The 20,376-nt window shown below is 28.3% G+C and overlaps 2 protein-coding genes across 3 annotated transcripts; one reads left to right on the top strand and one right to left on the bottom strand.

The window, feature by feature from the left end:
* The first annotated feature begins 2,602 nt into the window (after positions 1–2,602).
* On the top strand, positions 2,603–8,665 carry LOC131644316 (phosphate transporter PHO1-like). Of its 2 annotated transcripts, none has more exons than XM_058914783.1 (15): positions 2,603–2,901; positions 4,123–4,203; positions 4,300–4,531; positions 4,788–5,118; positions 5,290–5,338; positions 6,255–6,326; positions 6,439–6,568; positions 6,658–6,778; positions 6,872–7,103; positions 7,185–7,289; positions 7,401–7,445; positions 7,536–7,688; positions 7,785–8,063; positions 8,153–8,289; positions 8,399–8,665. In XM_058914783.1, the coding sequence occupies exons 1-15, from the start codon at positions 2,668–2,670 to the stop codon at positions 8,487–8,489; spliced, it is 2,292 nt and encodes a 763-aa protein (XP_058770766.1). In that variant the 5' UTR covers positions 2,603–2,667; the 3' UTR covers positions 8,490–8,665. The 2 variants fall into 2 exon arrangements, with proteins under 2 accessions (XP_058770766.1, XP_058770765.1); XM_058914782.1 differs by having other exon boundaries at positions 6,854–7,103.
* Positions 8,666–8,906: 241 nt separating this feature from the next.
* LOC131644317 (long-chain-alcohol oxidase FAO1-like) lies at positions 8,907–12,401 on the bottom strand. Its single transcript, XM_058914784.1, has 3 exons — positions 12,148–12,401; positions 10,884–11,156; positions 8,907–10,805 (listed from the first exon to the last, which is right to left on the bottom strand). Exons 1-3 carry the CDS (start codon positions 12,370–12,372, stop codon positions 9,069–9,071), a joined length of 2,235 nt encoding a protein of 744 aa, XP_058770767.1. The 5' UTR covers positions 12,373–12,401; the 3' UTR covers positions 8,907–9,068.
* Between the last annotated feature and the right edge of the window lie 7,975 nt (positions 12,402–20,376).

Below are 20,376 nucleotides of genomic sequence, written 5' to 3'. Positions count from 1 at the left end.
ACTGATCCGAGATCGACCCGATGAAACTTCCGGTTTAAGGTTTAATTGATTTAACCGGTTAAATTTATGGTCGAACTGTTTATTAAATAAACCTATAATATGAAACTAATTTTTGATATATATGTCACATAATCATATATTTACAACTTAATAAAATAAATATTTTAAAAATCAATTACAAACTTGATACAACAATATCGATGGTACATATATAACACAACATAGTTGTATATTTTATTTCAACCTTCATTTAAAAATAATTTGAACAAATTAAAGAACTATAATAAAATAAGTTAAACTAATTCAAATTAAAAGTAAAATAATAGAACATAATAATTAAAATAAATTTTAAATAATTAAGAATACCTAAATTAAAAAATAGAATACAAAAAGTAAATTATTCAATATACTTAATTAAACAGCAAAAAGAAAATTCAAGTTAAACTACGACTACCATATGATGGAGTGTGGCTGAAAGAAAAATGGAAATTTCTTTTGCTACCTCCCTCTTTTCTTGGTCACCTCTGGTGAAAAACCCAAAATACCCTCACTTCGGAAATGTATTTCCGAAACGCTTTTTTTTTTTCAAAATTTGTCTTATTTCGAAAATGCACTTCCGAAAACACGAAAAAAAGGTGTTTTCGGAGATGCATTTCCGAAAACACCCCCTTTTTGAGTTTTCGGAGATGTATTTCCGAAAATACCTTTTTTTTGGGAGGGGGGTGTCTTCGGATATACACTTCCGAAAGAATTCAATAATTATTAAAAAATTAAAATCAAGGTGAATCAATACAATTAATAGGTATAAAATCAATGTGAATCAATAAAATGAAGGTGAATCAATAAAATCAAGGTGAATCAAAATTTCCTAAACAATTTTAAAGTGAAAAATTATTTTACTAACTTATATAAATCAAAAACATTTTAATTTCATAAGTAAATTTTGAATTATATAGAATTAAATATAAAATTTATTCATTAAATAAAATTAAGACAAAATCTTTTTTCAATTTTTTTAAAGTAAATAAAAAATTATAACTCATTTTTAATAATGAATCAGAATAGAAATATATAAATATATAATAATAATTATTAATTTTGTAAGTGAAATATATAAATATATAATATATAAATATATAATAATTATTATAGAAATATATAAATATATAATAATTATTATAAATTAAAATACTCATTTTTATAATTTTTATAATTATTATATAAATATATAAATATATAATAATTTTTATAAATATATAATAATTATTATAGAAATATATAAATATATAATAATTATTATAAATTAAAATACTCATTTTTATAATTTTTATAATTATTATATAAATATATAAATATATAATAATTTTTATAAATATATAATAATTATTATAATTATTATATAAATATATAAATTAAAACACTCATTTTTTTAATTTTTTTTGTAAATACAAAATAATTATTATAAATATATAAATATATAAATAAAAAATTATAACTCATTTTGTAAGTGAAGTTATTTTAATTTTTTTAATTAAAATTATTTTAAATTTTAAAATATGAATTATATCAAAATATATAATTATTATTATTCATTACTCATAAATTATATCAAATTTATGATATATGAATTAATTAATATCCTAAAATTAATTTTTGGGATTTTTAGATTTTTTTTTATTTTTTCGGAGATGCATCTCCGAATTAATCAAAATCCCAATTTTTGGGATTTTTTCGGAAATGCACTTCCGAAGTCTGGAAAAATTTAGAAAAAAAATATATTTCGGAAATGCATTTCCGAAGCAGGGTAAAATGGGTTTTTCGCTGGGGGTGACCCCCATAGGGAGGTGGCTAAAGAAAAAATCAAGAAAAATTATATAAGTGACAAAATTTAGAAAAATTTGTATGTTTGTAATAAAAATACGGAATTTTGTTTGTGATTGAAGAATGTATATTAAGTTTTGATATTTACATATTAAATTTTTTTTAATTTTCTTTTTAAAAATGGCCAATTTGATGCATTTTTTGAACTGGATGGTTTTACAAAACCCGCTTCGGTCTATGGTTCGAATGGTTTTAGACGACTCAATCTGATTTTTCTAGTTCTACTCCAATTTTGATCGACTAGTGATTTTGAAAGGTTGATCCAACCAGATTCATCTCCGATTTACGATCTAACTAGTTGAATCGGTCGATTCGATCCGATTTTTAAAACATAGTTAAAACACAAGCTTATGGTACATTAAAAAAAATTAACACATGTTATAAAAATAGTCAACAAATTATACAAAATTTCTTTCCTTTTCCAAAACCTCAATACTAATTAATAAAACAACTAGTGATGGTACCTTTATTATTATTATTATTATTATTATTATTATTATTATTATTATTATTATTATTATTATTATTATTATTATTATTATTATTATTATTATTATTATTATTATTATTATTATTATTAAGCACTTTAAGCTAATCAAGTGGTTGACCACACTTGCTTAAATGAACTCTAATACTCAAGTTCCTAACATAGTTAGGATAAAAAAAAAACAAAAAATTATATAAGTTAATTCTCTCTACACGGCTCTTATTTCCTATAAATATAAGAAAAGCTCTATCAGTTTCTATCATATCATATAATCTCAAACTTCCACCTTTCTTCTATAGATGGTGAAGTTCTCAAAGGAGCTAGAAGCTCAATTGATACCGGAATGGAAGGAAGCATTTGTGAACTATTGGCAGTTGAAGAAACAGATAAAGAGAATTAAGATGTCAAAAACTCCAAACCAAAACCACCACAATACATCAAATTCCATTTTTGATTCTATTTGTTTTATTGCTAAGAAAATTTCCCTCAATCTCTCATCTCCTTCTGACCATGATAACACCAATATCATTAAGGTATAGTTTAAATTAAGTTTTTTTATTATTTTTTTTATCATTTCTTCTTTTGTTGGAAATACAGTCATGCACTAGAAATTTAAACCATAGCTTGATAATTGGTTCTGATGTGGAATGAGATAATTTGCATCCAATTATTGCAATGAGATAATTGAGCTATGAATGAATATAGACAAGATCGTTGTCATTAGGGAGTAATTCAAGGAGGTGTGTTTGGTGAGTATTATCTAAATACATAAAGTTTAGAAACTAGTTTTGAGTTTCTATTATTGTTACAAAAGTGAAAAATAAAATAAAATGGAAACATTTTAGTTATGGAGTTTTTTTAATTAATTCATAGTGCTATCAATTACTATCATGGTTTCAATAATAGTATCACCAATTATGAATCAGAAAATAAATAACAAAATCTTTAAATATATAGAAGTTACTTATTAATGTAATTGCTATGGTTGCCAAAATTAGAATAGAGTATATATAGGTGCATGCGTGTTATCATGTATAACATCCAATAATATTTTGATAATATTATTATGTCATATTAAATTAAATACTTTATTCTGTTTACAATGACTGTCAGTTTTACTCATTTCATAAAAATTACAATAAATAAGTTTTTTAAAAAATAATAGGAACTTTATCAAACAAATAATATATATTAAATATTGATGTATTTTTCATTATTTCAAATGCAAACTTCAATATATATATATATATATATATATATATATATATATATATATATATATATATATATATATATTATAGAATAAAAATGAAATAATATTTAATATTACTTTAAAAATTGAAAATAATATTCATTTTAGTTGATTTATTGTTTGTAAAATAGATGGAGTGTGAAGAAATGATTCAATTAGGAGTATCATTTTTTTTCATATGTGCATGCACCATGTACATTAATTTAAATGCTTTATATAGTGTGGTTAATGATTTTCTAATTAAAGTGAGTTTAGTGGCGTCCCTTTTTATTGAAAACCTTTGTTGCTTTTTTTTTTTTTTTTGACTTTCACCATCATTCAAGAAACAAGCAAATTAAAACATTTGCGGCTTTTGTGAATAGACATATATAAGACACAATAGTTCATAAATAATTATATAAAGTGCATAAAAAATTATAATAATAAAAAGTAAAAAAAACAACAGAATAATTTGAGTAACACTAAATAAAAAACAGTTATAAATATTTTTTTATACGTGCAGGTGAGGAAGAAAACTATACAAGACAGTGGAGAAGAGATATACCAAACCGAGCTTGTACAGTTATTTTCTGAAGAAGATGAGGTAGGCTTCATAACTTTTAAAATTTTAATCCACAAAATATGAGAAATAATATTGATCATTTTTATAATTTATTTTTATATTTGACACTTTTCACAGGTACGTGTGTTTTTTCTGAAGCTTGATGAAGAGTTAAATAAGGTGAACCAGTTTTACATTAAGCAAGAGAATGAATTTCTTGAGAGGGGAGAAACCTTGAATAAGCAACTTCAAATTTTATTAGACCTAAAGAAAATTATCGAGGATCGGCGAAGGAAAAATTATCCCACGACAAAGACTAATAATGCTGAGACTTTCCCTCGTTCTCCGGCCAGAGATTCTAGTTACTCTGGTTAGATTTACTGTCAATTAATTATAGTCGTTAATTATTAAAAGAGTTTAATTATTATGCACTTACAGTATAAAATAATTTTACACTGTCAACCAATAGAAATAAATTATTCAGTCATGTTATACCATTAATTTAAAAATTATAGTTTGATATAGCGGTATACATGATGGTGATTAGTTAACCGTGTAACTTAAAAAATTACAGTATGATATGGCAGAATACATTTGATACTTATTATACATGATTATTTATGCAGAAAGTTTTGGAGATTCGGACGAAACGAATTCAGAAATTTCCCATACTGATGAGGTAATAGCAAGTTTAGAAAAGAATGGTGTAAATTTTGTGAATTCAGCAACTAGGACAAAAACCAAGAAGGGAAAGCCTAAAATGGCAATGAGAATCGATACTCCAGCGACAAACGCAACTCGAGCAATTACGGCAATTACTAGCATGCTTTGGGAGGATCTAGTGAACAATCCAAGTGGAGATTTTATTCACAAGAAGAAAATTCAATGTGCTGAGAAAATGATAAGAAGTGCATTTGTTGAGCTTTATAGAGGCCTTGGTTTACTCAAAACATACAGGTATAATTTTTAATATGTGATATCAAAACAATTAGTATTAGAAATTTTGGAAACTTCAAATACAACAAAACTTTTTAAAATAGCATGTGGTGTGTTTAGGTTTTATTGCCATTCTATAAGCAATTATTTTTAGATTATGCAAATTCTAATTCTATTCTTTTATTTTGGCAGTTCACTTAATATGGTAGCATTTTCAAAAATCCTAAAGAAATTTGATAAGGTAAGGCTTAGAATATCAGAACTTATTTACTTTTGGCATAGTATCAAATTTCCACACTAAATCGTCCATATTTGAGTGTAATAAAGATAACACGATTCAGACCCGGCCCTGCATGCACAAATGCAGGGAGTGCTACAGCACCGGGTCTCAAATTATAGAGATCTAATATTTTTTTTATAATTAGACAAAAAAATGTTTTTAAAGATAAAAAATATTAAAAACACAAAATTTATATAAAATAATTTATAATTTAAACAATATTTTAAATTTTCTTAGTGTTTTATTTGGTTAATAGACAGTTGTATTTTTTATGTATTATTTTTAATTATTATAATTTTATTCCTTTTTTAAAATTTAGATCCATTTTTAAAATTAAAACCGGGCTTCTAAATTCATTTGGGCGACCCTGAGATGATTAAAGGTAGTAATAAAATCAATCAATTTTTTTTCCTACTCATATTGTGATTTATAAATTGCACTTTGCTTTACAATTATGCTTGCTTAATATACACATATAATTTACTATGGGATGAGTCATAAGAGCATGATAAAGTTACTATTTGAATATAATATTTATGACTATATCATATTTAACAATACTGATTATGATAGTGAGGAACTATTTTTCTTGATTCTTTGACATACTTGATGGTGGCTTGTAATAGGAGCTAAGGATAGGATTAAGTGTACCTTTTTATGAGTGGTTTAAAAACCCGTTTTTATGCATTTAATTTATGCTGGTTTTCAGGTTTGATTTCCTGTTATATCTTGTAAGGGTTTGAGTACCCCTAGTACTCAATTTTTAATACAAGAGTTGATTATGAAAAGAAAAAAAAAAGACTATATTATTATTTTGTCATAGAAATTAGCTTAAATTTCAATGCTTACTATAGCTAATAGATATATGATCAAGCAGGTGTCCTGTCAAAAAGCTTCATCAAATTATTTACAAGAAGTGAAGAGATCTCATTTTGTTAGTTCTGATAAGGTATATACTTAAAAAAAAATAATAATAAATAAATGATATGACCTATTCATTTTAGTTACTTAAGATTTTTGTTATAGTAGTATTCTAATATGTTGTTATGATTATATTTAAGGTGGTTAGATTAATGGACGAAGTGGAGTTCATATTCACAAGGCACTTCGCCAACAATGACAGGAAAAGGGCAATGAAGTTTTTAAGACCTAAACAAAATAAAGATTCACACATGGTCACTTTTCTTGTCGGTAATATAATGTTTTGATCCATTACACTAATGAGTCGTTGGAAATATGATATACAACAAAATAAACTTTCTTCTTGGCTGCTTATGCAGGTTTGTCTACTGGTTGTTTTGTGTCCTTGTTTTGCGTATACGCAATTTTGGCTCATTTGTGCTCAATATTCTCTCCGAATTACGAGTCATCTTACATGGAAAATGTCTATCCTGTTTTCAGGTACAGAATTATATTCAATGTTTAAAGATTAATTACAAAAATAATTTTAATGAACTTTCGAGCGATTTTTTGCAGCGTGTTTGCATTGTTAAGTCTGCATATGTTTATGTATGGATGTAATCTATACATGTGGAAGAGAACTCGAATCAATTACAATTTTATATTTGAGTTCTCTCCAAAGACATCACTAAAGCATATAGATGCATTTCTGATATGCACTACTTTAATGACAACTGTGGTTGGAGCAATGGTTGTGCATCTTCTTTTAAGGGCAGCCGGATTTTCTCCTAGCCAAATTGATGCACTTCCCGGAATTTTACTTATGGTTAGTACAATCTAACGACTATTTAACTTTTAAAGTACATTTTAAACACATTTGTGCTAACTATGAATTGTAATTTTTCAGATTTTTATAGCTTTGCTCTTTTGGCCACTTGATATTTTGTATCGTCCAACACGCTACTGTTTCATCCGTGTTATTCGCAATATAATATGCTCTCCATTTTATAAGGTAAATTTTAATCTCATTTAATTCTAAAATCAAATTGATTACATTCTAATAACATGTCTTGCAAATTGAACTTAGCATTATTAATTTAATTTTCATTTGTCATTCCAATAGGTTCTGTTGGTAGATTTTTTTATGGCTGACCAACTAACTAGTCAGGTGATTACAGTTTTTCTTGTCTTTCTCACCTTTATTTATTATATATCTTAATTACTAACGTTAGATTTTATGTTATGGTTATGAATTCAGATTCCATTGTTAAGGCATTTGGAAACTACAGGTTGTAACCTTTCGAGTAAAGTTTTCAGAACACACCACCCTGACACATGTCATTCTGGAAGGTTATATATAGAAATGACCTATTGCATCTCATTTTTGCCATATATTTGGCGTGTTATGCAAGTAAGTTTATTCAAGATTGAGCAAAAAGTCAAATTACCAATTAAAGTTTTTATGTTATTGACAACTACTAAACATCTTCTTAAATTTTGTTATAAGTGTGCGAGAAGGTGGTATGACGATCATGATGTGAATCATTTGGCCAACATGGGAAAGTATATTTCGGCGATAGTGGCAGTAGGGGCTAGAGTAACATACAATAGACAAAGTGACCATCTATGGTTTGCAATAGTCTTAATTACTTCTGTGGTGGCAACGATTTATCAATTGTATTGGGACTTTGTCAAAGATTGGGGATTCTTAAATCCTAATTCCAGAAATCCGTGGCTTAGAGATGATTTGGTTTTAAAGAGAAAAAGTATATACTATATGTCAATTGTGAGTTTTTTCTACCTTAATGATCTTTATAAACATAAGAAGATTCATAAGATTTTTAATATTATAAAGTGATATTGGATTAATTACAGGCCTTAAACATTGTTTTGAGGGTGACATGGGTGGAGACTGTCATGCCTTTTAAAGTCGGGCCTGTTGAATCGCGACTGCTAGAATTCTTGTTGGCAGCACTTGAAGTAATCCGAAGAGGGCATTGGAATTTCTATAGGTGTGTTTAATCATATCAACTTTTTCAGATTCTTAATACTTTGTACTTGAATATTAGTAAATTTTGAAAAAAAAATCATAGAATGAATCAAGAAATTTTATTTGCACAGGTTGGAAAATGAGCATCTAAATAATGTCGGCCATTACCGAGCAGTGAAGACAGTGCCATTACCATTTCGTGAGACAGATTCTGATTATTGAGAAGAAATTTCTATAGACATGATACATAAAAGAAAATGAGTAATTTCTTATCGTTCATCGGCTCGCAATGCAAAAGTTTCATCTTCAAGTATATTTTTCCTGTGAATGTATGAATTTTGGATTTCCTATTCTATATTAATAAAAGGATAAATGAGCCTTTTTGGTGTTTTCTGTCATTTATCATCTATTTCTCTTTTGTTAAACTGGTTTCAACAATTATAAACTTGATTATATTTCATCTATTGTAAAATGTAATCATCAAGAGAAAAAACAAGCATTAAATTAACCAGTTTAATGAGTATAAAAGAGGGAATATACCATAATTTTTCCTGATATTATTTTAATATTGTTTAGAAATACTGAAATCATATAAATGAGGAAATTAATATAAAATCAAGCAAGATAACTCAAAAGAAAGGAAAATCTCATCACTCATGTACTTATTAAAAACAACAAAGAAACAACTTTCAAAAACCTTACAAGATCATTCAACATTAAAACAACTGAACTATGAAAAGAAATTCTTAAATTTTCATACTACTTGTTTGAAAGACACAACAAAGAAAGTAACAACAAACTCTATCCCACTCTTAAACCTCCTGCAATTCTCTTGGCAACACAATATGCAATAGATTCAACAGTTATCATGGGATTGACACCAATTGCAGTTGGAAGCAAACTTGCATCACACACAAATAGTCCTTCAGCTTCCCAACTCTCTCCATTTTCATCCACCGCGCCTTCCGTTTCGCTCATTCCCATCCTACAACTCCCCATCTGGTGAGCAGATGCATACATACTCCAACTTTCTTCATGTGACATCGGCCCTCCTGTCGCGCATATTGCTTCCACAAACTTTTTCAATTCTTTTTCATTAGTTCCGCTACAAACGATTTTCTCTCCGTTTTTGTGAGTGCCTACTTCAACCGCTCCTGCCGCGATTAGAATCCTCAGCGCCCGCTGCAGTCCATGCTTCATGTTCTCTTTGTCGAACTCTTCGTCTAACTCGTACTTTATCCTACCCTCAGTCCTAACCTCTCCACAGCCCATGTCCTTAATAATTGTGATCAAGTGAACGGTTCTCGAATAGCTTAGCATTCTTTCTTTGAAGTCGAATCCAGATTCCCAAGGAAACAAGGTAGAAAAAACTCCCGGTGCTATTGCTGGAGTTTCAATGATAGCTTTTACCTTGGACTCGTCTTTCGATAACACTTTGTGTACAGAAGTTATTATTCCTCCCTCGAAGATTTTACCCTTGAGATCCGACAGCGAGTCTGGAAAATGTCCCCACGTCATTAGCACCGGATGAAGATGAAGGTTTCGGCCAATGTTCTTATTCTTTAGTCCACTAGAGACCAATAAAGGCGGTGTGGAAATTGCTCCGCACGATGAGATCGTTGCTTTCGCCTCAACTTGAATTCTCCATGTGATGTTTTCTGTTAAAATATTTGCCATAACTCCTAAGCATTTCTTTCTTCTCACACCTCCTTCTTTGTTATTCACCAAGATAAGTTTTTCAGCTTTGCATTTTGTTAGTATCACAGCACCATGTTCCACAGCATCGACAAGCCACGTAACATCGGTCCCTTGTTTATCTCCTTTTCTACAACCATAGTTACAAGATCCACAGTAATGATCTTGTGACGAATTTCTCGGCACATAATCAACTTGAAGACCGAGATTGTTACAACCTTTCCGGAGAACTTGATTCTGTAGTCCTTCCTCGACGCAAGTATCTGTTACGCCGATCCTTTTACACACTATGTCCATGGAAGAAACATATTCAGAGCTTGAAAAGAGTGATAAGTTATGATTCTCTGACCAATCCTTGAGAACGTAATCCGGTGTTTTAATGCATGCGGACCAATTAACAGCAGAGCCACCACCAACCGTTGTACCTGCTAGAATAGCGATTTTTCCGTCCAAAGACGAACAAGTTCCTCCTGATTCATAAAGCTCATTCATAGAAGGACCTTCTAGAGAAGAATAATCTCTTGGAGTAAAATAGTTACCCTTCTCAAGAACAAGAACCTTAAGGCCTGAATTTGCAAGAACAGCAGCTGCAACTCCTCCACCGCAACCGGAACCGACGATCACCACATCGCATTTCACTTTGAGGATGTTGTTTTTAGAATCTATTTCAACTTCGAGACCTTTCTTAGAAAGAGATTGCGGCAAACTCGCATTATCTTCATTCATAGCTTCGACTATTCCCTTTTCAAGTGGCCTCTCTTTGTGAATATCATTTGTGTTTTCATGATTGTCGACATGGTAACCAATGGCTTCCCATGCAAGGTTCTCACCATTCTCATTACACTGCATGAAAACAAACAAGTAAAGTGAATATTTAATCTCAGACACAAGATACAATAACACATAAAGAATGCGACTTACATGAGAGAAAAACACGATGACGCAAAAGATTTTGATGGAAAGAAATGCAAGTCTAACAGGTGTGAAGAAGCGATGCCTGAACCATTTCTGAAGAACAATTTCTCGGTTTTGCAGAGAAATATTTGAGAAAGTGTTGATGAAAGGCCATTTGTTAGTGAGTGAGAGAGATCCACATAGCAACAAAGTGCCAAACCATGTTGATAGCATCCATAGAATCACTCTAACAATTGTAAATGCTTCTGGTAGTGCTCTCTCAGCTATCATCTCTGCAACCTATAAATGCACATAACAAGTATATTTTTCATCCCTTCCACTTCTACAAAACTAATCTATTTATTTCTCTGATGTGTTCATTGGAATTCTTCAGTCCACTAATTTTATCATATTTATCAAAGAGAAGTTAATGCAAATCAGAACTAGTTTGTTTTAGCTTTTTGTAAAAATGTTTTTATAATAGACAAATTTTAAGTACTCGTGATAAATAGTTGGTTACCTGTATTTTTAGTAGAAATTAATTAAAAAATTTTAGTTTTTTTTTTAAAAATAAAATAAATTAAAAAGTGATACTGTATCTTTAGTAGAAATTTATTAAAAATTTTAATTTATTTTAAAATAAAATAAGTTAAAAAGTGATATGAGAATGAATAATTTTATTTGATTGGATGAGAGTATTAAACCGAACTAAATTTAAGGATACCTGTGTGTTTACCTTTATAGTATTATATATTATTGTTTTAAAAAAAGTTTATAATTTTTAAAAAAATAATATATTCAAATAAAAAACTAGTTTAAATAATTTTTTATAAAATTTTATTTAAATTTTTTTTGTTAACTATTTTTGAATATTAAAATAAATAAAAAATCACTTAAATTTAAAGATTTTTTAAATAATTTTTTATTCAAAACATTTGAAAAATGTCATCATTTTCTTAGAATGGTGACTTCACATCATTTTCAAATAAGGATGCCTACAAGTGTTCACCAACAATGTATTAGGAACCTCAACATTATGGGACATGAATTTTTGGACTCTTTATATTAAATATCTTTTCTTAAAAGCATATATTAAAATATTCATATAAATAAATATTATCTCTAATTTCGTGTATGCATGTATTTAAAACTTTACAATTTTGACCTTTTCAGTACAAAAGTTATATTTTTTATTGAATTTGGTCTCAACAAACAAAAAAAAAACAATAAAATATATAAATAGACATTTTAATTGTGACACAGTAAAGTTAGAGAGTAGTATGTATAATACCTCTTGAGGGACAGAGAAATCAGAGCCAGAAGCTTCCCAGAACTTCATAGCCTTTTTTGTTGGTTGAATTCCCTTTTTGTTCAAAAAGTCAGAACTAAGAGGAGGCAACAAAGCTTCACATATGCTTGCAAGTGATTCCATCTCAGCTGAAGAAAAAGGATTTCTATATTTTTCTCTCTTTCTTCCACCACTCAATAGAGGATGAAAATCTATGTCTCTCTCCATTTTTCTCTTTCAGTTAATTTGGTAATTGGATTATTGTCCACTGATGTCTATATATAGATAGAGTGCATGTTGATTTTGTTGTATATGTAATCAAAGACATGTGTGCAAACCATGACAGTGCACATACTCAATAGTGTACACTTCATAGCCTTTACTTTTAGATCTTTGTGCCAAGTGGGATGACCCTACCTCAACACTATATACAACAATAACTTAATTTGGAAGAAAATGTGGTATAGCTAGACTAATTAATATAGTAAGTTTAGAAGACTTAGAACAAATATATTTATTAATATGAAAGTCTACAATCTTATTTAATATAATTTTAAATCTGAAATTATTAATATTTTATTGTAAATTTTAATATAATTTGTATTTGACATTTTTTGTTTAATGTTGTTTTACGGCACAGAAACAATTATCTAGTCAAGTTACGGAACAGATTAAGTCGTTTTTTTTAAGACGTTTCACGGTACTGTCAAAAATTATGCAAAGCAGTCAAACTACTACGACACATTTTGGATTAAACAACTTAATTTTGTACAGTACGATTACTACTTCCACAATAGATAATGGGTCTAGAAATACACTATCTGATGGTATAAAACCCATTTGGATATAGTATAAATATCAATCGTAGTATTTTGGATAAAACTGGTCGTAATAATTTCTCAAACAAAGAGAAATTCAATTAATTCTCTAAAGAGAATTCAATAATGATCATTTGACTACTTAAAATGATTTCTGAAACAAGAGAATTCAAGAAAATACTCAGAAAATTTAGCATGTAGAATGAAAGAGGAAGAAATTGGCGCTTCGACAATTCGAAAGATGCGGAGTATTATGAAAGTGAGAAAGGAAAAACTCAATAGAAGTTTTTGGCGTGTTTTGGAATGAAACAAGAGCTTCTTGCCACAAATCTCTATCCAGAGATGGCAAGGCTTCTTAAAGATTTGTTGGATCTTTTTCTACAATATAGGTTGCATAATCTAGCCCATATTAACTCTTACTATTTTACTCCGTCAAAGTTATGTTTCTATTTAGTCGTTGCTTTCGGTGTTTCTTATCAAAGGAATGTGATTTGATTTAGTGCCCCCACTATTTCTCAATTTAAAAGGAATTTATCTTCATAGAATTCAACATCATTTTATTTTGTGATAACTTTAGCATTTAGGTTATAACACCTATATGCCTTACTGTTTGCGACATACTCAATGAATACACATCTGGAGGCTCTACTAACGAGTTTAACTCGCTTCGGATCCAGAATTCTGACATAAGCCAAACAAACCCAAGTTCTAAAGTAAGACAAGCTTGGTTGTCTTTTCTTGAATCTCATAAGGAGAGATCTTATTTTTAGACTTAGGAACTATATTCAGAACATATCAAACTGTCAATAAATCCCCCCCACCAGTGAGAAGTAGCATTACAATTTAAAATAATAACAACGACTAGTTCATTAATAGTTCTATTCTTTCTTTTTGCTTTACCATTCATTTCAGGAGAATATGGTGCAGTCGTTTCATGTATAATGTCATGTTGTTTATAAAACTCATTAAATAAACTAGAGTCATACATTTTCCCTATCACTACAAAGTCTCTTAATCTTCTTACTAAATTGATTTTCAAATCTGTTTATAAACGTCTTGAAATTATTATTTTACGGTTTTGAAAAATTGCCACGGAAAAAATTATCGGGTCAAGTTGCAGACTAAGTCGGTCTTTTTAAGACGTTTTGCGGCACTGCCCCAAATTATGCAAAGCACTCTAACTACCATGACGCCTCCAAGAATAAACAACTTGGTTCTATATTGTACGATTACTACTTGCACGGTAAATAATCGGTCTATAAATACACTCTCTCATAGTATCAGGTATAAAAATCAATTATATTAATTTCTCAAACGAAGAAAATTCAAATAATTCTCCAAATAGGATCCAAAAAAAATACTTGATAATTTCTCAACAATGTGAGACTTATTTTAATCAGGTATAAAAACCAATCATATTAATTTCAACTAACACACAAAGACACTTATTTTTTTCAACAATGTGAGACTTAAGGAACTTTTTTAAATTCATCTCCTTATTGGAATATTGACATGTTCCAACAGTTTCCTAACACCAGAAGAAGTTGATCTTTCACAGATAGTCCAAAGACTTATGGATAACATTGTTGTATTTCATAGATCTATGGATTTAATTTTTAAGAGGGATGATTTTGCCATTCAAAAAGGGGTAGCGGCATAACTTGTTATCCATTTGCCTTCTATTTTTGTATAAACTTTATTGATCAATTTCAATAGGTTCATAATTTTAAAAACTGATTCATAACTTCAAATCGAATAAGATAATGAAAGGTAGTATTCCTTTCCAAAAAAGATAGATTGTCACTGCCATGTTACACCATGTCACCATATAACACAAACCATATCATAAATAGAAGATATAAGTATCATTGAATATGCGGGCTGGCTCATCCCATTTAACATATTATGCATAAATTTGCATATTAAACTGTTTGAGTTGGTTTATCTGTAACTATTAATGGATTGTGATACGTTGACCTGAGTCTAATATGTGTTAGTTCACAAATACCTTGCAGAATTTAATAAAATAAATAAATAACTTTTATTAAAAAGTTGTAAAAGTAATAATAATAATAATAATTAATTTCTTTAAAACTAAAAATACAGCTATTGCTCATATTTTAATATTTAAAATTTTAAGTTGTAAGTACTAATCGCAAAAACCTTAAGAAATTATAAAGGATAAAAGTGTAGTTAATTTTTAAATGAGTTACGAAGAGAATCGCGAATCTGCAAATTTAATCCACATAATCCACAATGTAAACGATCAAATCTACACAAACCAAAATTTAAAAAGATTAAAAAATTGATCTAATATCCGTGTATCCCACCTGTCAATTGAGATGACTCGCAGACCATAATTCATGTATTCAAAATGTAGCCAAAAACCTTAAACATCTCATTCTTTTTATTTATGTATTCAAATTATCAATAATATCATATCCTGATTTAATATTAAATCAAAAATATAAATAATAAATTAATTTTAAATATATTATATTTATCTTTATAAATAATGTTTTTATTTTGGATATAAGTTGACTCTTATCATATTTATGCATCATTCCAATTTTAATATTGTTAGAGAAATTTTAAAAATATTAAAATGTTAAGTGATAATGATTTTTTTGGAGAAATCTTCAAAATAGTTAATGTATAAGTGATAATGATTAAATTCATTTTATAAGTAACTCTGATTTGAAATTAGACACGTTTTAAGTACCAAAGATTATATCTAAGTCATTCTTTTATTTTTATTTTTAGTGCATAAGAATAAATGGAAGAACTTTATTTTGTAAAATGTCATTGATTGATATGTTTAATCTGAATTTACGATTCATGTTTAGGTTTCAAAACTATTCAGAAGGGATAAGACAAATTATCCATTTACATCTAATTTGCATAAACTGACATGGGACGAATCGAACTTAAAACTTAATGTAAGCACACACTTTAAAATTTATTTTGCGTAACTTTCTTCATATCATTTTCATCTTCTTATTTATGTTTTACAAAAAGACCCTGAACATAAGATTTAAAAAATATTAATCTTAAAACATTTTCTTGCATACGAATCCTCGACAACATATATTTTAGCAGCCATGTATGTAATGAAGATGTGGGTGTGGATGACAATGGTTACCCATAGACACGAGTACTAGTTCCTTATTATCCGCTCCGTTTAGTAAATAAGATATATATACCCGTCCCATACACGTGCAGGTATCCTCCAGACAAGTATCCGTGGATTTTTTTATACCCACGAATATTTATGGATATTCATGGATATTATTATTTAAATATTTTTTTTAAATAATATAATTCATTAAAATTTTTATCCCTTTTAAAGATAAAAAAATAATTTCAAATTTAACCCATAGTAATAATAATAATAATAAAAATGAATCACATTTATTCTATGAGAAATACTAACTAGTGCCCTCAGGGCAATGGTTAAGACTTTTAAAATAGTAAATTTATCTCGATAATCTGCGTATTTAATACCTCGAAAATTGAAATATTAAATTAATATTAAATTTTCTATAAAATATTTTCTTTTTTTTTTTAATGCTTAACCATTGCCCTGAGGGCACTGGTTAGCAAGACCCTTATTTTATATCTCATTTTATCAAATGATTATACTAAATTCAACAAAATAATAATAATTTCATATTTAACAAAATAATAATAATAATAGTTTCATATTTAATAAAATAATAATAATATATAAGTAATTTTGTTAATTATTAACGATACGGATACCCGCAAGTACGAATACCGTCGAATCTGTATTCGTGTGTGTAACGAAATATATAATTAAATATCTTTTTATTTTATTTCGTAAATATTCATTAAACTATTCAACTTATGTTCGTAATGGATTTTATTTGCGGGTACTCACGGATATGAATTTTTTATAATTAATTAAATTGATTAGAAATCTTATTAAAAAGTAAATCAATTATATTCCAGACTCAAATATTGATTTCCAATAACCAATTTAGATTGTTTATTTTATTAGGTTGTTAATATGACTTTTTATTTCTCAATAATTAATTATACATTGTCTATTTATTTATGCATCATTGGTATTTAAATTTTATTTTGAATTAAATACATATTTATTTCTTTAACTTAAATCAATTCTCTTTTCTAGTTAATCTAAATTTTTTCAAACTTTAGTTTCACTAAATTTTCTGCAAATGTTTAAAAGAAAATTTAAATTAAATTAACAATAGAAGTTTTTCTATATTTAGAGAAATAAAAATAAATTAACTCAAAGTTGAAAATTAAAATATCAATAACCACAAAGAAACCTAGGCACTTCACAATTTTTTATTGAGATATTAAAGAAAATCATACTTAAAAACATAAATAAAATACACAATTTGAAATTAATTATGGAAAAAAGTTTCAAGTTTAAAAATAATTATAATTAATTCCTCTTTTAATAAGATTTTATAATATATTTTAATTAATCAATTAAATGGTCACTATTGGCTGCTAAAATATATGGCCGCCAAGGATCATATTCCCATCTGCAAACTACTATCACATCACATCACAACATTGTAAACCCCAGCTAGTCAACTACTATGGGGCAAGGATTTCCTTTCTGAATTTAATGTTTAACGGCACACCGCTAACAAATTCAAACCCTTCTTTTTTTGGGTACATATTTCAAACCATTTTATTACTCATACAAAAGTCAATATTAAAAGAAAGGTGGGCTCCAACAAAACTTTTTCTATTTTATAAAAATGATTGAGCTTTATTATTTATTTTAAAATTTAAATCTGTTAATACTATTTGGATATTAAAACTCTAAACCTATCGTTGACATATTAAATATACAATTTATTCAACTAATTATGGCCCCATCTTAGTGATGTTTGCATTGCGTTTGTATCCAATTAGGCCCATAAAGTCTATATATGGTAATTAAATTTCAACTACAAATCATTAAACAAGCTCATAAAGTCTCCATATAGTTTTATTATCCGGCTAGTTATCGCCATCCAACAATATCACTAATGACATCAACTAATTTGTTGACTTTTTTCTTCTTTCCTGTTTAGAAGGAATGTTAAATTTGTTTTCAATTTATTTAATTATTATCTTGTATATATATTATTTGGACAAAACGTAATAATAGATTAATCTTTGATAGTAAATTCGTGTTTCTTCTTTTTTTTATTAAAAAAAACATTATAAAAAGGAACGAAAAAAAATAAGAGAAAGAAAAATGATACTTCATTAGTACAAGAAATATTAAGATACCTTTCTAAAACAACAAAATCAAAAGCTTCTTCATTAAGACAAAAGCTTTCTAACCATGAATTTTTTTTTGCCACTCAAGAAAGAATTTAATACTCCCTCCGTTCTTTTATAATAGTCACTTTTGTGAAAAAAATTTGTTTCATTTTAATTGTCATTTTCAAATTTCAGTGTAGTGATCATTATAGTTTTGTCAAAATTGCCCCTAACTAATTATTATGAGAGAGAAAAAAGTATATTGAAATGATTAAAAGGTAATGGTATTATAGACAAAAGAAAAATTATAGCTTAAAAAGTAACCATCATTATTAGTTTTCTTGATATGTGTAAAAAGTCAAAATGTGACAATTAAAAAGAAACGGAGGGAGTAGCTCAGGAACACCCCAATGGGATTACCAATGATTGTTGAATCTTAAAGGCTGGGGACCTTCACAGCTGATTGTCATACTTAAAAATAATAGGACAGTGATCAGAGACATCCTCAGGAGGGTCAATTGAGAAACCACGCCTCAATTATCCCATCATCCATTAGAAAAGAATGCGATCATTCCTACTAGCAAGCTCTATCTTTGGGTTAAAACCAAGTGAACTTTCTCCCAAGAAGTGGTAAATCTAAAAGATCTATTAGAGATATAAAGTTAGAAAAATACAAACATTCTGGTCTCTCTGATGCAATGGAAGAAACTCCCACACCAACCCTTTAAACGGAAGAACAAACTAAACCGAAATCTCCTAGAACACACCAAACAACACTTCCAAGACTAGATTTTTTGGATTTTAAGTCAACCCACATAGCTCTCATATCAGCCATAGAACACTTTTGAACTACACCAAATCAAAAAAAGAACTCTAATACAGACAGACAAAACGGATTACCCCAAAAGGAGTAAAGCAAAGAAGGGGAGACCCCAGAAAGCTTAGTATCTAGGATAGATATATCATATAAGGAATTAGACCTAATAAGACCCATCACCTTACTTTTCTTAATCTTACCCCTAAGGCCTATACAGTTAAAGGAGCGAATTAATATCGACAAGAACCCCTTGTCGATCAGACTCGCTTCTGAGTCTTATCCTTTTTCTCTAGATCATGTAATTTTCCTAATTCTACCTCATTATTAGACATAAAAGTACACCCTAACTGTTTGGTTATCCTAAGAATCTTAGATGTTACTCTTCTCTCTACTACATCAGAAACCTCTACTAATGATGTAATCGGAGTAAAAAAAAAAGAGAAGACAACGGAGAAGAAGCGTCTTCAAGGCAAATCGATAAAGAAAGGTCTTGTGAGTTCAAGTCCCCCTCTGACTATCATGCAAACAAAAATCAATAAAGATACAATATTTAACTATACCTGATTTTTAAGTAGAGAAAAAAAATCAATGTCTCACTCATATATGATTTATAGTTAATCAACTTACTTTACATAACTTACAAAACTTGTGATTGGGCAAAGTGAAAATTGGTATTAAGGTATACTAAAATTTGAGCTTTAGCAATTTTAAAATTTTAATTTAAAAATATGACCATTTTGAAATTAGATTTACATGTCTTAAGCAATACGACAACAATGTGAGCTTGTTTTCACTCATATATGGTTTAGATTGAAGAAAAGGGGACAATTTCATGATTCAACTAATTATATTCATTTATTATGATTCATAGTAGCAACAATTGAATAAAGTAGCATGTTCAACAACTAACTAGCATGCAATTGCACACAGCATTTTGTAACGATTGAAATTAGAGTATATTTTGCGATTTATGTGTTAGCTTAACTATTTAATATAACAAACAATTAGGTATAAATACATTAAAAATTGTTTAACATAGCAGACAAATTTCATGCATTCTCTAACTTAGACTACAACTAAAAATAGTTAACCATCACAAAAACATGCCGGCAGCAAATGCATGATAAGCGATACTATTTATTATGAGACGTGTTGAGCATTTGGAAGCCTCTTGAAACTCAGTTGAGAAGAGTGTGTTTAACACTTGAAAGTATGTTGAGTTAAATTTTGAACCTTTCTTAAATTTCCCGTCTTAAATTCCCCAATATTTTTAACATTTTTAGACGTGTTCAAAGTATTTTGAGCATGTTATTACTTCCTCTCTTCAATTTAAATTTAATTTTT

Source organism: Vicia villosa, linkage group LG1 (genome assembly GCF_029867415.1).
Source record: "Vicia villosa cultivar HV-30 ecotype Madison, WI linkage group LG1, Vvil1.0, whole genome shotgun sequence".
Lineage (NCBI taxonomy): Eukaryota > Viridiplantae > Streptophyta > Magnoliopsida > Fabales > Fabaceae > Vicia > Vicia villosa.
This window is presented reverse-complemented; position numbering and strand designations above follow the sequence as displayed.

What these genes read in the sequence shown, in the direction of transcription:
- LOC131644316 (XM_058914782.1), top strand. Translation starts at nt 2,668, where the DNA reads ATGGTGAAGTTCTCAAAGGAGCTAGAAGCTCAATTGATACCGGAATGG. An exon ending in CAGAGATTCTAGTTACTCTG is followed by an intron (nt 4,532 to 4,787) that starts GTTAGATTTACT and finishes TTATTTATGCAG; the next exon opens with AAAGTTTTGGAGATTCGGAC. An exon ending in GGGCATTGGAATTTCTATAG is followed by an intron (nt 8,290 to 8,398) that starts GTGTGTTTAATC and finishes TTATTTGCACAG; the next exon opens with GTTGGAAAATGAGCATCTAA.
- LOC131644317 (XM_058914784.1), bottom strand. Translation starts at nt 12,372, where the DNA reads ATGGAGAGAGACATAGATTTTCATCCTCTATTGAGTGGTGGAAGAAAG. An exon ending in ATTTCTCTGTCCCTCAAGAG is followed by an intron (nt 11,157 to 12,147) that starts GTATTATACATA and finishes GTGCATTTATAG; the next exon opens with GTTGCAGAGATGATAGCTGA. An exon ending in TCATCGTGTTTTTCTCTCAT is followed by an intron (nt 10,806 to 10,883) that starts GTAAGTCGCATT and finishes GTTTTCATGCAG; the next exon opens with TGTAATGAGAATGGTGAGAA.